The 15,526-nt window shown below is 43.2% G+C and overlaps 2 protein-coding genes across 6 annotated transcripts; both read right to left on the bottom strand.

Moving 5' to 3' along the window:
* Positions 1-364: 364 nt before the first annotated feature.
* Positions 365-4,717, bottom strand: patz1 (POZ/BTB and AT hook containing zinc finger 1). Of its 3 annotated transcripts, XM_072452406.1 has the most exons (6): positions 3,344-4,717; positions 3,092-3,155; positions 2,850-3,021; positions 2,481-2,624; positions 1,619-1,825; positions 365-1,305 (listed from the first exon to the last, which is right to left on the bottom strand). In XM_072452406.1, exons 1-6 carry the CDS (start codon positions 4,513-4,515, stop codon positions 830-832), a joined length of 2,235 nt encoding a protein of 744 aa, XP_072308507.1. In that variant the 5' UTR covers positions 4,516-4,717; the 3' UTR covers positions 365-829. The 3 variants fall into 3 exon arrangements, with proteins under 3 accessions (XP_072308507.1, XP_072308505.1, XP_072308506.1); XM_072452404.1 differs by lacking the exon at positions 2,481-2,624 and having other exon boundaries at positions 366-1,305; XM_072452405.1 differs by lacking the exons at positions 1,619-1,825; positions 2,481-2,624 and having other exon boundaries at positions 368-1,305; positions 3,344-4,716.
* Positions 4,718-5,218: 501 nt separating this feature from the next.
* Positions 5,219-15,109, bottom strand: eif4enif1 (eukaryotic translation initiation factor 4E nuclear import factor 1). 3 transcript variants are annotated; one of them, XM_072452407.1, is made up of 19 exons: positions 14,767-15,109; positions 14,206-14,339; positions 14,052-14,125; positions 10,953-11,080; positions 10,542-10,813; positions 10,259-10,457; positions 10,047-10,201; positions 9,527-9,665; positions 9,289-9,447; positions 8,896-9,167; positions 8,564-8,638; positions 8,313-8,487; positions 8,148-8,230; positions 7,909-8,039; positions 7,753-7,822; positions 7,538-7,667; positions 7,163-7,462; positions 6,889-7,056; positions 5,219-6,088 (listed from the first exon to the last, which is right to left on the bottom strand). In XM_072452407.1, the coding sequence occupies exons 2-19, from the start codon at positions 14,290-14,292 to the stop codon at positions 5,907-5,909; spliced, it is 2,799 nt and encodes a 932-aa protein (XP_072308508.1). In that variant the 5' UTR covers positions 14,293-14,339; positions 14,767-15,109; the 3' UTR covers positions 5,219-5,906. The 3 variants fall into 3 exon arrangements, with proteins under 3 accessions (XP_072308508.1, XP_072308509.1, XP_072308510.1); XM_072452408.1 differs by having other exon boundaries at positions 10,047-10,180; XM_072452409.1 differs by having other exon boundaries at positions 10,047-10,150.
* Between the last annotated feature and the right edge of the window lie 417 nt (positions 15,110-15,526).

Raw genomic sequence — 15,526 nt, 5'->3', positions numbered from 1 at the left:
ATTAACTTTAATTAATTAAGGTTAAGGTACACTTTATTGTACCTTGCCCTTTCATTAAGGTTAAGGTACAAAACCTCAATTAAGGTTAGGGTTAAGGTTAGGTATTAGGGTTAGAATATTAGTTAAGTGATGACTAAGCCTGAATCTTTCATAATAAAACTATTTCTTCATTATGAACTACCGGTAAGTCTCTGTTCATGCAATACTTGGACAGGAGCGTAGTTATTATAAAGTGTTACATGAATTTTGGCAGGAATTAAGCAGAGTACTGGTAGATTAACAAACTTATCAGTCAAATAAATACAACTGGAATAGACAAATTCAACTGTGCCAATACATTCTTTTCCTAATAGTCTCCTAAATGTTGATTAGATCCAGCACACAAGAGCTGTGCTGTTATCCACTTCTGTGATGTCATATCATCCGTGCTAATTAAATTATGGTTGAATAAGACCACCACACACACAAGGAAACATGCCATGAGTCCGTTCTAAATATAGCTTGGTAATAAAAAGAAAAAAATATTTTCAAGCAAGAACCCAAAATAGAGCACTAAATAAATGGGCACTTTTTACTTAAGCTGTAAAGCCTTTATGTTTTCAAATAATTAACTGAATAAAGCCTTCATTTTGTGTTGATTGAAATAAAATTACATAATATACATTAATTGAGTAAGTTATAAAAGATATATTTTGTGGCAGTCTAAAAATTGTCAAGTGAAAGCAGCTGTGGACACACAGGAATTGTAAGCTAGGTTAGTCTGAAAAACAAAGTGCTTTCTGTGAAGCATTGTTCTATGAATAAGAGGCTTTGATATAAAATGAAAGTGTCACTTGCCTCCAAAGTCTAGTCCGCTCTGACCTGCGTCTGCATCCACGAGAGAGGAGGCAAATGCAGACTGCACAATCTGAAAGCCAAAGGACTCAAGCAGAGACATGTTCTGTTGAGTGGAGAAGGGAGAGGACAAGGCAGGAGCGAGATCACTGAGGCCAGACCCCGTCTGGGCCTGGGCCTTCTGTTTGTGGACTCTGTGCTGGTGCTTGTTGAGGTAGGACTTGGTGCGGAAGGCTTGGCCGCAGATGTTGCAGATAAATTTCTTCTCAGGTTCGGTCTTTACTTTGGGCTCAGGAGAGCTCACGGTCCCTGCAGAGTCTGCACCATTGCAGACGAGAGTGGGCATCTCGATGTCCAGCGCATCTGACTTGTGTGGAGATTTCAGTTCTTCTCCGTTTGAAAGTTCACCAAACGAAGGGTCTGATTCCTCAGACTCTAGATGTGGGCATTTGTCTGCGTTTTCCTGTCCATCTGAGAAACCATAGGGAAGGTGATATAGATAGGGACAAAGAGACAAATAATAAAATAAATTGGGTTACAAATGCTGCTATGTATAAAATACAATAATTGCATAGTAAAATACACTTACTAGTACACAATATTCAAATTACAATACAAATATATATTATAAATAGAAAAACAACATTAGATTTAACTAAGATATATAAATAGCATAAAGAAAGCACATTAAAAAATCCCTTGTCAAAAAGCGCTTATACAGTGCTGTGCTCTTCCAGCACTAAGCTTGGCCCCCGCCCCCCACCTCAGGCTGCACAGTACTGACCTGCGGCAGAACCATGGACTGGGAAGCCAGGCAGCCCAGAGCGACACTCCCAGAAATATGGAGCCCCACCTGGCTTCCCCATGAGCAGCCCAGGCTGCGAGCCCACTGGAGGGCCAGACTGTGGAAGCAGAATGTGTCCAGAAAGGCCATGAAAGCGTCCCTCTGCCTCAGACGAGGTGAGCTGCAGCTGCCGACTGGTGCACAAGTCTAAACGACATCAGCCCAGGAGAACGGACGGGGAGGACAAACAAGAGGCCAGCAAAACCAAACAAACAATTACCTTCTCGAAAGAAGATGGACCTATGACTATGTTGTTCGGGAAAAATTATCTTAAACTATAAATATATGCAATCTGAAATTGCACAGAAGTCAGATCATACCTTCTACTAATGTCACATCTTAGAACAATCATGCACCAAATGCAGGCCAAGCTCAACCTAAGCAGCCATGCTCTGCATGTATATTCACACCACAAAGCAAAGATGACTCCGCATGACAAAACATGGAGCATGAAGACTCTCTGAACAACCTTAAACATTACCCAGCCAGGTTCTAGTTAAGGGGGAAACCTTAACATAATCCAACCATAATATTGTAATTGGGTAATGATTATAGCACAATATGTATGAATGTGATAAAGAGAATTTCAAGAAGTTCAAGCAAAACGTCAAGAAAACGACCAAAAGGAGATGACGCAAAAGATGAATTCACAGCCACCTTTTAAGTGAAGGCTCAGCAGTAGCAAAAGCAGATGTTTTGCAGTGTATTAAACAAAAATGCAAAAGCATGTTTCTCCAAAAAGCAACAGAGCAAAGAAAAGCCAAAAACATTAAGTGTCTGGGATGGGCAGACGGCTGCTTGCCTTCCACTGTGCACGGGCGTCCCATGTGATAAGGGCCGCCGTGGTGCATCTGCTGCTCTGCCCTGGGGTCAGAGAAGGAGGGGGGCAGTGGGGTGCCATGGTGTGTCTTTATATGCACTTTAAGGTATGAGGCAGTAGAGAAACCTGAGACCACAAAAGCAAAACATGGCAACAAACATGGGCAGATATTGACAAACTTCCTGCATAAAAGATCATCTCAATACCCTGCTCCTACTTTGTGTTATTGTTGCATAATGATTTTCTATATCAAACGCTTAACGAACCTAGAATAAAACCTTGATCGCAACAGTGAGGGTGTCAATGCAGAATCTGGCACCAACACCGCGTTTATGGTAACCGAGCAATTACCTTTGTTACAAATGCTGCAGAAGTTATGAGGTCCTTCACTGTGTTTTTTGAGGTGGTCCGTCATGTAGGCAGCTCGAAGAAACTTTCCACAAACTTTGCAGGGGATTTTATCTTCATGGCATACAAGGTGTGAGCGGAGGCGATCTCTTGTAGCAAAAGAGGCATTACAAATCTGAAAAGTGAATTCATATTATTTTACAAATCCAGGTAAATACGATCCAAGTAAAGCAGGACTTTATTACCTGGCACTTGTGAGGTCTCTCTGTTGTGTGAACCTGTTTTATGTGTCCATTTAGGTGATCTGGCCTGAATACAGACAAGAAAAATTAAAACAAATATTCTGCAAAATAACTCTTCATTTAATAAAGGTCTACTGTGTATTTAACATTTACTTCACCAGATAGAGGCTTAGAGGCCAACTATTGAGTCAAATGTAAAGGTACTTCCAAACTACACTGACAGAGGTGACAGGTGTATGAAGGTGCATGACTCACCTTGAGAAGCCTTTACCACAGCTTTGGCACACGTATGGTTTTCCCACAGAGCCATCGTGGGAGCGCACGTGGTAGGACATCCGGTCCTTGCGCTTGAACCGTAGTCCACAAACATGGCAAGCGTACGGTTTCTCCCCAGAGTGTGAGAGTTTGTGCCTGTTCAGGTGATACACGTCCCGAAACACTTTTCCACAAATGTCACAGCCCACGTGCCGCCGGGTGCGCTCGCGCTTACGGCTGTTGTCCAGCGCCAGGGCCCCGTGCACCTGCGCCCCGTTCTCCACTAGATTGAGGCCCCCGGGGGCCGACAGACCTGTGACACCTCCACTGGACGCCCCGTGCTGGGCCTCGTGGTTTTTTAACCGTGAAGCTTCCGTGAAGGCTTTTCCACACGTCCTGCACGGAAACAGTCCAATGTCTTTGTGTTGGTCAAAGTGCGGAGTGTCCGCTCCTGGTTTCTTTGGGCTGCTCTTGGTCCGTTTGGAGCTGGGGGGGCTGTTGTCGTGATGAAGCATGGCTCCTGCGATCTCTATGGACGGAGAGAGCCCGTCCACAGGCTGTAATGTGGGCATGGTGGGCTCCCCCGGGTCCTCCAGTAACACAGCCGCAGAGGCTTCATTGCCATCCATGTCGCCATTCACCAGATGCATGCCCATCCCATTGATCAGATCCTGCGGGGTCACGCAAAGGCTCAGTGCGGGGGGCTCTGTGTGGACCTGAAACAGACTGGCATCGCTGCCCCGTAAAGTGGGCACGAGGATCTGCACATTGGACTGTTTGATCACCTCCTGGCAGATCTCAATGACAGACCGCATCAGCAGAAACTTGGCCGCGGTCATCAACTCAGGGAAGCACTCCAGGCGCACAACTATTCTGGAGGTGTACGCAAAGTCCAGGATGTCTCTGAAGACTTTGGGGCTTATGGTGTGCATCTCCAGCTCTTTGGCGTCGCCCTCAGACTGGCGGCTGAAGACAGACTCAAAGTACTCGCTGCAAGCCGCCAGCACCGCTTTGTGAGCCGGGAAGCTCTCCTCCCCGACGCGGAGCAGCACATCGCAGAACCTGCCTCCATCTTTCCTCTGTGCGTTCAGGTTTTGTAGCATCTCCGTACTGTGCTTGCTCACCTGATAGGTGTACGAAGAGGTCCAAGACGGCTCCGCTACCTTCTCCATGCCGGATTCATCCAATATGTGTGGTTGTTGGCGACAGGGGCTGAAGGAATGACCAAAGTCTGACAAACAACTTCGATTAAACGCTTTCTTGAGGCTAAAAATCCCCAATCCACCTCCCCTCTCGCAGTTTTAGCATCGTTAGCAGTAGCACCAGGGAAAAATGGCAGCCCCCCAGCTTCCTGTCAACTTTAACCCTGCTTTCTTCGGGGGGGGTGGGGGTCGGCTCTTGTGTACAACTATCCCTCCTCTGTGCGTGGCAATTTCTATATATTTAGACACGTTTGTTATCATTGTGTACATATAGAAAAGAAGTGACACATATCTCAAGGGTGTTCAAAATCTGCAAAAAACAAATTTGTAACAGAGCTCTTCCTGTCTGGTGTTTGACAAACCCCTCCCCCCATAGTGCTGCGCCCCCCCCCCTGAAGGGCTGTGTGGAAACGGGGGAGGAACAGGGCCCACACATGACATGACCAGAGGATTAAACAGCCCTGCATGACAGGTGATAATGCAAACTTTGATCTGTTGCTTTAAAGATAATTACAATTAAAGGCTTAACATGTAGAGTCAAACGCCTGCGTATTGAAGTAGGAATATGGTGTCAGTACAACTTTTTAACAGGCATCCCCCCCGCTAATGAACTTGAGGTTGTCATTTATCTTGAACACAAGAAGGGAGGCAATTGATTTTAACAAAGCACCACTTAGTTATTACTCAGTTTATTTATCAGTTCCACGTTGTGCTTTTTTAAAATAGCACAGAACAAACTGACTCCCAACCAGCCTGGAGGAACTTTGTTACTCTTGTCAGTAAACGGCTGAATGGGAGACAATTTACAGAAAACAAAATCAAAAAAAGGCACAACCAGCAGTCACCACTTCTGCCGGAGTCCACGCAAAACTCCAGCTCAATCGCGTCGTCAGAAAAGCCCACCAGCCGTGCCACAGGGGGAGATTATATTTAAGTGACTAGACAATTCAGCACTTCTTACAGGCCTCTCGTAGCAGCTTGGGGGGAAGTACAACTAAGACAAAGGAAAGCTACAATTTGATCGGTCAGATTCAGCTGTACTGCAGTATACTTCCCCACACCACAAAAAAAAAAAAAAAACTATATACAAGGAGAATAATCTTTCCCTTAGTATGTACAATTGGGCTTATACACATTATTTACTTCAAGATTTATCATGTAAAGTCTCATACAAAAGTAAATTATCACTCTGCTGCAAAACAAATCACTGGTCTTCCGTTCTCTGAAAATAAGCCTTTTAAAAAAGCGGTGACATTGAAGACAAAGCATTTGACTGTCCAGGTTTGTGCACTCTTTAAAGTAAAGTTCACATTTTTCCGGAAACGAGGAGATGAAGCTGGGGTGGTTCAGCAGTGTTTGAGTCACGGCCGAAACTCTAACTCATCAACACTTATGACTTTGGCTGGCATGGACGGCAGCGGCTGCTCAAGCACATCTGTGCCAAACCACTTTGCGAGCCCCAAAGGTGGACTGCCTTCATGTCGCTGTGAGCTGCTTGGCCAGTGAGGTCCCTGGTTTTGGAACTGGGGGCCACCAGGATGCACTGAAGACAGATAAAACTTGCATTTAGAATATGAATATGAATATGAATATGAATATGAATATGAATATATATATATATATATATATATATATATATATATATATATATATATATATATATATATATATATATATATATATATATATATATATATATATAGTAAGCTGGTTAAGGCAAGTTTATTTGTAGAGCACAATGTGTACGCAAGGCAATTCAAAGTGCTTCACGAGACAGAAAAAAATTCAAATCACTAAGACAGGACAGAAATCACAAAACAGTTTAAGACTTAAAGAGTGTAAATTAAATCGTTTGTCATATGCACAGAAAAACAACCGTTTTTAGCTTAGATATGAACTTTGCCAGAGTAGAGGCCTGTCTCACATCTTCAGGACGACTGTTCCAGAGTTTAGCTGCAATAAACCTGAAACGCAGATTCCCATGTTTAGTCCCAACTCTAGGCACCAGCAGGAAGCCGGTCCATGTTTAGTCCGGACTCTGGGCACCAGCAGGAGGCCGGTCCATGTTTAGTCCGGACTCTGGGCACCAGCAGGAGGCCGGTCCATGTTTAGTCCGGACTCTGGGCACCAGCAGGAGGCCGGTCCATGTTTAGTCCGGACTCTGAGCACCAGCAGGAGGCCGGTCCATGTTTAGTCCGGACTCTGGGCACCAGCAGGAGGCCGGTCCCTGAGGATCCCAGAGTCTGAGATGGTGCTAAGGCACTAACATGTCAAAGATGTACTTTAATGCTAGGCCATGGAGAGACTTTTACACAAGCAGGTTTAAAACGAGTCTCTACTCACCTTGTCTTTGCTGTTGAAGTTGCTGCATTGCCGCCAGCTGCATTTGAGCATTAGGTCTGGGAGGTAGCAGTGGATGGCCTGCTGCATTAAGAGGATACAGCTGAGGGCCGAGCAGGGCAGGAGGCAACCCTTGAAGTTGTGCTAGATCCATGTGAGACGGAAGTATACCTTCAAAAATACAATAGACTCAAAATGGTGTCACATTTTACCATGTGAAATTTTTAATCCTTCTGTAATCCTGCCGTCTGACAATATAACCCAAAGAAAGACAAACCTGCTTGCATAAGGGCAGGACCAAGTTGCTGAGGTTGGATGCCCTGAGCCAGCATTCGCTGAACAACATTTGGATGGAGCTGGGGAGGGGGCCGGACCATGGGCACATGGGGGATTAAAGGGACCGGGTAGACTGGACGAGGGAAGGATGATGGTGGGCCTGGAGGACCCACATTGGGCAGGTGGTGCCCGCTGGACCGGAGCCGGTCTTGGTCTTTACTCGACTGCGGGGCAAAGCTGGCCTTCCCTGAAAGATGTGTCCCATCGGTAGTTTCTGGATACAAGTTTGACACACCATTATCTAAAAGACAACACATCTCCAATCATTCACTGAATTTGCATTTAATTTAACACCAATGCAGAATATGCTCTGTACCAATTTGGGAGTGCGTATAAGTGGAACAATCCTCTTTACTCTCAGAACGACTTCCTGGTTCTTCTCTGCATTTGTCTTTCGTTGCATACATTTTCCGAATCACAGATGTGGGAGTAAAAGATGGGGACAACTGCAGATTCAAAAATGGTCAGAATTGAGCGTAAATAATTGCTTTAAATAAAAACGCCAAGGCAGGTGGAGCTAGTGGGGCTCACCATGCTTGTAACAGGATTGTTAGGAGAGTTTCTTCCTGCAGGCTGAGGGCCAGGCGAACGGTTCATGCGCCTAGAGTAATATATATTAATAAATATTTTGTACAGGAGTCTTTGGTTTAGAGCATTTTAGCCTTCATTTGTTTGACTGGCACTTACTGGTTTCTGTAAGATTTGTCCTGTGGTAGCTTGTACCCGGACTGGAAGGAGTGGTGAGCATGAAGGGCAAGGTCTTGCTGGAATGCAAGTGCATTCAGGTCTGCCTTGTCCACATGCATTGTTGCCCTCATCTAGAATATTCCATAATAAAAATGTTTTAAAAAAGTGTACTTTCATCATTGTGTGACATATTTTATTATTCAAATATCAGAAGTGCATCAGAGGAAACTGAAATTAACCTGTTGAGCAGATTCTGGGCTGATTGCTCTGGGCATTTCTACAAACTGTTCAGGCAGCATAGGCTGAGAACCAACTGGAAAGCCTTGCAAAAAAAAATAAAATAAATGTCCACAAACGCATATAATCTACAGATAAGCCACCAGTACACACAATGTGATGCATACCTCCTGAAGATTGCATTCGGCTGTTGAAGTAGTCTGGTGAGGCCCTATGTGGAAAGAGGGGAGGAGAAGGATTCTTGTGCAGAAGTCCTTGTAGGAGAGAAGAGGCTGGTCCTTCAGAGGGACCCAGTAGATTGCCAAGTAATGTGGGGGAACTACAAGGACCTCCAAGGAGCTCCTGCATATGACAAAGTGTGCAACATGACAGTCAACTAATCTTTGCCAATTTTGCAGTGACATTTTTAAATACCAACCTGGAAAATGTTTTTCTGCTGTTCCCCTGGCACTTGAGAGTCTGTCAAACTAACCATAGATTGTTCTGGCGTTTTCTGTAATCAATAGCACACATTAAAATTATATAATTATTACACCAAGTTAAATTCAAGACTCCAGTAAGAGAGCCAAGTGTTTCTGAGGCCCTAAGAATACCACATGTGGATGTGCCTTGCATGCAAGCTTAAACACCAGTGTGATACAGTTTCTAGAACTTTTGTTTCAATGTAAATCATCATGCTGCCAACCAAATTCATGCACATTGACTCAGACCAAGTAAAAATCTAAAAAAAAGGTAGCTAAAAGTACTTACATTATTCGAGTTGGTTTTGGGGTGGACCGGAAGAGTTCCACTTGCCTTCATGCTGCTGACCAACTTATTAAAAGCAGACATGTCGGTGTCCCGTGATCGTGGCCGTGAACCCGTGCCACCAGTTAGTGCTTCCTCTAAATGTTCAGCCATAAAAGGGGTCCCATTGCCTTGAGATGGAGTTGGTACTTTTCGTGGCTGTGCTTCAGAGCCAATCTTCATCCCTTTCATTCCTCCCTCAACCTCCTCTAGTGACAGCACCACTCCGGAGTGACCTGGCAAAGGTAACGTACTTGTTAAATGTGAAGTTTACAAAAAGACTACTATACTACTAGAGATTTCAGGTCCCCAACCATAAAAACAAATAGATTTGTAGTCAGGTAAAATGTCACTTACTGCTTTCCTGAAGCCTTGCTTTATTGACCGTGAGTGTTGAAAGAAGAGGTTTCAAGTCAATTTTAGCTTTGTGCAGCATCTCTAGGATGTCAACCTTATCTTTGCAATCTGATGGAATAGGCGTGAAGTATGGTGCAGGTCCATGGTTTGGTTCCAGCCCTGAATTACAACAGTTATGTTAAAAAGCACAAAGGAACTGAACAAGACACAACAAATCCCGGATTGAATCCTGGTTTACCGGCTAATCTTTCCAGTTCCTCGTGAGGAGTGGATCGTAAACTGCTGGAGCGGCTGCCCGAGGGACTCAAGTTACTTGAAAACCACTGACTGAAACGGCTTGCCGACACAGGGCCTTCCCCAAGAACATCTTCAATCATCTGAAAAGGAAACACTTGTTAGTAGCTCAAAGTTTGGAACGGACGCTCAAACTGTCAGAACCGTAGTTTTTATTTATAAACCCCAGTTCCTCAGGCAGGTGTCCACCTTCAAATAACAGGCTGGTGGTAATCATTGAGAATGCTTGGTTTTGTGTGTGTTTGTTTTAAAGATGGCTAGATGAGTTTGGTAGCCTTCAGTAAAATGGACAGATGGGCATATTTTTTGTGTTTATTTCAGTCCACACCAGTGCACCAAGTGACCACACATCCAGAACAGCAAACCCAAGGAATTAACATTTTGTACTAGTCAATCTACATTAGTTTGTGACAAATACAGCAAGCCAAGGCTCACCTACATCCTGACAAGGTTGCAATACTCACAGATGCCAGTCCTGGCATTGTCTCCAAATTGAAGAACTCGTTGAAGTCAAAGTCTCCACCAGACTGCTCTGGCAGAACATCTGTGAGGGGAACCTCCTGGTCAGCTGTAGATTGTAAAACAGCTGGCTCCTCAGCTTGCCCACCATTACATTCAACTGTTAACCTTTCAATTCATACCAGACTTAAATTATGTAAATGTCTTATCACCTTACCTTCTTTGATTGATTCTGTCCTTTTCCTTGTCCTTCTGGACTTACGTTTGTCATCCTCCAAAATTTTATCATCAAACCCAATAAGTTCAATCGTCTCAGATTGACTTGTAGGTCCTGCAGAAAACCATTCTGGCTCCTCCTCTGCATAAGAGTCATTCCTTCTCCTCTCGCTAAACACGCGCTTGTCACCAAAGTCTCTCTGTAAACATACAAGGATAAACCATTGCTTCCCTTACCACACTGCACAAGTCCGAAGTACTACTATTAAAAGTGATGGACAAACCCTGAATCTCTTATCCTTAAAGTCTCTTTCTCGCTCCTTTTCCATACGTGGCTCACGCTCGAACGCTCGAGCTGCGATTATGCGGCCACTGCCGATTATTCTACGAGCCCCTCCAAGACGAAGACTCTCGTTCTCCTTATTCTCCAGGGGGCTGTTTGGCCGTCTCATATGAGACAGCGGGGCAGCATTTCCTTGACATCCACCTCCAAAGCTGCGTCGCTGAGGACTCAGAACCACCTCCAGTTCATCTTCCTTTAATCGTTCTCGAGGATCTAAAGAAATGTGTAGTGTGTAATGTAATGTAATGTAATGTAATGTAATGTAATGTAATGTAATGTAATGTATATATATATATAATTACTGAATGTAAAACTACAAGCAAGGTTGTTAGTAGTCTTTATTCAGATTTACCTGGGATTCTCCGTTTCAAAGGAACTCTATCATCTCCATAATCCTTCTTAGAACCTTCCACTGGAGAACTTCTCTCCGATAAGGGATAGAGCGAAGCATGCCACTTTTCAGGATCCCAGACGCCATCGCTGTATCAACAGACGCCACAATCAAAGTATATCTTGAATTCACGAACAAGAAGAGACATTCCCTGACCTTTAAAATTGTCCATCACATGACAGTATATATTTAGGAAAAAACAGCCAGTCTAAGTAAATAGATCTGTGCCATGGCTTTCAAGAATAACAATTTTCTTTGTCACAAACCAGCACTTTAGGCCAGGGGGTGGACCATATATGCAGACAGTCACTCTATGCTTTGAGTTGTAGCACTAACCGCATTGAAAAACAGTTTTAGATGTAGCTGTATGACCATAAAAACGTACAACAATTTATATTGCAGACAAGAAAAAGTGTAGTTGTAAATTTCACAAAAAGGAGGGGTACTGCAACTCTTATTACACAAAAAAAGTTTGATTTTATATTCAAAAGGTTGAATGGAGGATTTTTTTCCTCGCGGCGTGGACTGCCGATTAGTCCTGCCACGTATCAATCATAAAACGCACCCATCGCTCACCTGCAGCCGCGTGCGGCTCGTCCCACATTTCCGCATGTCTAAGCGCATTGATCTATCATAATATAGTTCCCTCAGTGTACGGGGCAAAATGAAGACGGAGAAAGACTGTTCGAGCTGACTCAGAAGTGGACTGAAATCTACGGGAGACGAGAGATGCGATGCGATCCATCACGCTAATAAACAAACGCACGTGTGTGTTGTATCGGTCCGCACAGGGGAGTGCGCATGCGCACGCGCACGCGCACTTCCGCCTGCATTCTCAAATCGCCGAAAAATCGTCCATTGCGCCTTTAAGGTCTGCAACAAAATGTCACTAAAATAAGAGGCATTTTAATTCGTAGTCAATCAGCCATATCTATACTACAAAGACTATGATACGAGTGCATTTTTTAAATCAACACAAGTCCAAAGAATAAATCTACATTTTGATGAAAATCCTTGCTCGCCAATAAATATGTTCAGAAATAATCAGACGGCATAGTTTTAGGCTGCACATGGTTCAGATTTAAAAATAAAAATTAGGGCCTTTGACGGTCCATTGGTAGACACAGCCAGTTAAAGATATGAATATTCTATCCCAATGGTAAATGGTTGTGGTCTCAGCTCTGCTCCGTCCTAGTCAGCTATCCGTGCGTAACAGGTTTACATGTAATACAAGTGTCGGTGGAATCCCTCATTCGTCCAGGCGTGTTCCATTGTAGAAAAAGCTTCAGTTGTAGTCATCTGGACTCTGTTAGAAAAATTAGACGTTTCGACTCTCATCCAAGAGTCATTGTCAATAAAAGAATTTAGGTCGAATATCGGAGTTCTCGACCTAAATTCTTTTATTGACAATGACTCTTGGATGAGAGTCGAAACGTCTAATTTTTCTAACCGAGTCCAGATGACTACAACTGAAGCTTTTTCTACAATGTAATACAAGTATTAAGAGTCAACAAGCGCATTTGTGTTTAGCTGTGCCTAGTCTGGATGATTGACAAATGTTGAAGGGGCCAATAAGAGCTTAGAAAAGACATCCAGCAACCTTGTGCAGACCAATAGGGTTAAACCAGAAACTCCTTTGGCGATAGATGCCGACTGGCTCTGCGCAGGTCTGGCCTAAACCAACCATGCCTAATCTTAAACTTAAAAATAAATTTTCTTAAGTTCACCGATAACATTTGTAGTGTTCGGTGGAATAGATATTACTGGTATATATATATATATTAGGCCTGTGCTAGATATATTGATATTGTGATATATCACAATAGACTTCTTGGCAATACGTGTATTGATAAAGAGATGCGCATCCTGATACGCTTAAAGGACAAAGTTGCAGAGTTAAGCAGCGGTCACACCACTGCGTCCAGTTTACATTCAAAGTCTATGTGGACGCGCGTCTTGGGCGTCCTGCGTTTTTGCGGCGCGAATACTGCTTTTTGAGCGCCAGACGCAGCGGGTTGGGGGCGTTTGAGCGTCAGGCGCTTTGGACACGCATCCAAAGCGGCCGACGCAGAAAGGTTTAACAAAGCTCAACTTCTCTGCGGCAGACGCAGCGCAGCAGCCAATCAGAGATTACACTCCAGTGACGTGCTACGCACTACCCGGAAGAAGACCCAAAACAAGCCCTGCAACAATGAAAAAAATCCTTGAGCTGCCTTTTAGATAGACTCCCGTCTTTCCGTATTTTGGACGGGGTATTTTAAAATGTTGACGGGCATTTTGTAAAGCCACTTTCTCTACCTGTTCTGCCATTAAACAGCTACACGGGGAAAAACAATAACCTCTCCACTGTGCATGTGCGCTGGATGTGCGTTTGCTGGCGAGTATATTTATTGGACGCCGCGGTCTGAACACAGCTTTACACTTCTGAACCTACAGACTGCTGAAACGAGGCTGAATCTGAGGAGCTAAACATGTGACTTAAACATAGGACAGTTGTATTCTGATATTGACAGTGTGAACATGAAATTTCAATGCATAAAAATAAACTTTTAACACCGGTTTTAAGGGATATCATGAATCGGGACGTATATCGTATAAGGTTTGCTGTATCGGGATTCGTATCGTGGACCCTGTATTGGAATACGTATTGTATCATGAGGAAGTAGGCAATACCCAGCCCCTGTATATATTATATATACACACTTCATTATCGAACCTTTCTTGCCCACTATATTATTAGTTTTAGAATAACGTTAGAACATAAAGAGTCACTAAATCAAAACATGTCTCAAAGTGTGAATTCAGAAAAAAATATTATATGTGTATGTGAGCATTGAACATTTTGTTTGAGTGGTTGTCAGTCACCATAACAAGCCTTGTTTATCATGTTTGGAGGCCAAGAGTTGAAAAATGTCATGACACAGCTAATGTATGGAATAGTGCATGCCTTTAGAATGCACAAGTTCATTCAGCAGCAGAAAAGTATTGATCATTACTGGCAAACAGTGTTTTGTCTCAACAGGATTATCCATTCATATATTATTTAGTAGATAGATTTACCTGTCATATTTGTCACAGAGGCATTCTGGCCTTTCGTTTGAGATGGGCAATTCTTTGATTTCAAGCAATTCCTCCTGCAACAAAAAGGTGGTCGTTTTTAATAACAGCCAGTCAAAGTATACAGTATTTCTGATTAAGTTTATATAATGGTCACCTTGGTGTATCTGAAAGGAGCTGGTGGCTTAACTAGGTCCACAACGATGTCTCCATTTCTCTGCTCCACACAAGTCTCACCGTCCATGGCTGAATTGTAAAACTAGACAGCTTTTGGCCCAACACCAAGTAGTTCTAGGGAAACCGGTAACACATTTATTCATTTCTGAACCAGTGTATTAATAAACATAATTGATATATTGAAAATCAGTGCCAACACAGTTTGCCAGACCCCCCCAATTATCAAGTTAATTGAAAACAGCCCAGGGTCGTTGACAGTTAGGTCCGTTTCGAGAAACCACAATTGAACTAGTTATTTCAGCACATTTAAGAGTAAAAATTAAGGCCATGAATTGAATTTTAAAGTTAAGCAACGAGGGCTGCAGTTGAAGATTTTTAAATCAACATTGGCCAATTTATACGTATGCTAATGTTTCGCCAATAGCATTTATGCTAGGTTAGCAAATATTGCCCGATGTTCACCATCTTTCATTTGCGCCATACACGTTCAAGGGAAGTACAACCATCTAAAATGTAGTTCAAGCACATATTTTAAACTTACCCAGCAGAAACTCTGTGTGGCAAAGTTACAAATGCCAACAAGTAGAGCTCCTGTTAGCCAGCTAGCTAACCTAGCAGCAGAGCTAGCCAGCTAACTGCTGGGAATGGGATAAAGCCCACCCAGCGAGGACCTACTATGAAGCCGGATGAGTTTTAAAAGAAATGTTAGCAAACACACAAGGAATTTGGGCAATTTAACACAAGGACACAAGTCCAAAAGCAAAATAGTTCCCACAGGGGCAGTGTAATCTTTGACAAGAGCCTGGTCTTTCTCTATTTTCTAAGTCGTAGCAGAATTTTTCCTCTGATCACCGCTTTAACAAGGTCCTGAGAAAGCTTATGCCGTGCCCGGCGCGCCTGAGTAGAATTTTTATAATCTGCGTGCCCATTTCACGTTACCTTTTTAAGTAGCATAGAACATTTTTTACATTTATGATGTGTATTGATAAACCTATAAACATGTCAAACAGCTATAACATGTGTGCTTTGTCATATAAAATATAAGTCCTCACTGATCAGTAATGTCGAGGAGTTGTCCTTATTTGTTTTTGGGTACTAGCTAAATTGTAATTGACTGTTAACGTTAATTCATTACATGGAAATCAAATTATCATACTTATCTCTGCCCAGGCAATCTGAAAGGACCCGTTTTTTGTGTGTTTTTTTGGACGTGGATGACAAATAACGTTTTGTAGATGTCTAAATCGTTATTACACTACTCAGTTTACTCTTGTTTGCGTGATTTTATTTTAATAAGTCTA

Source organism: Eucyclogobius newberryi, unplaced genomic scaffold, assembly GCF_026437365.1.
Source record: "Eucyclogobius newberryi isolate DKJ021-1_F unplaced genomic scaffold, fEucNew1.0.hap1 SCAF_19, whole genome shotgun sequence".
In the NCBI taxonomy this organism is placed as follows: domain Eukaryota; kingdom Metazoa; phylum Chordata; class Actinopteri; order Gobiiformes; family Gobiidae; genus Eucyclogobius; species Eucyclogobius newberryi.
Note: the sequence above shows the minus strand (reverse complement) of the source record. Positions and strands in the feature narration are given on the sequence as shown.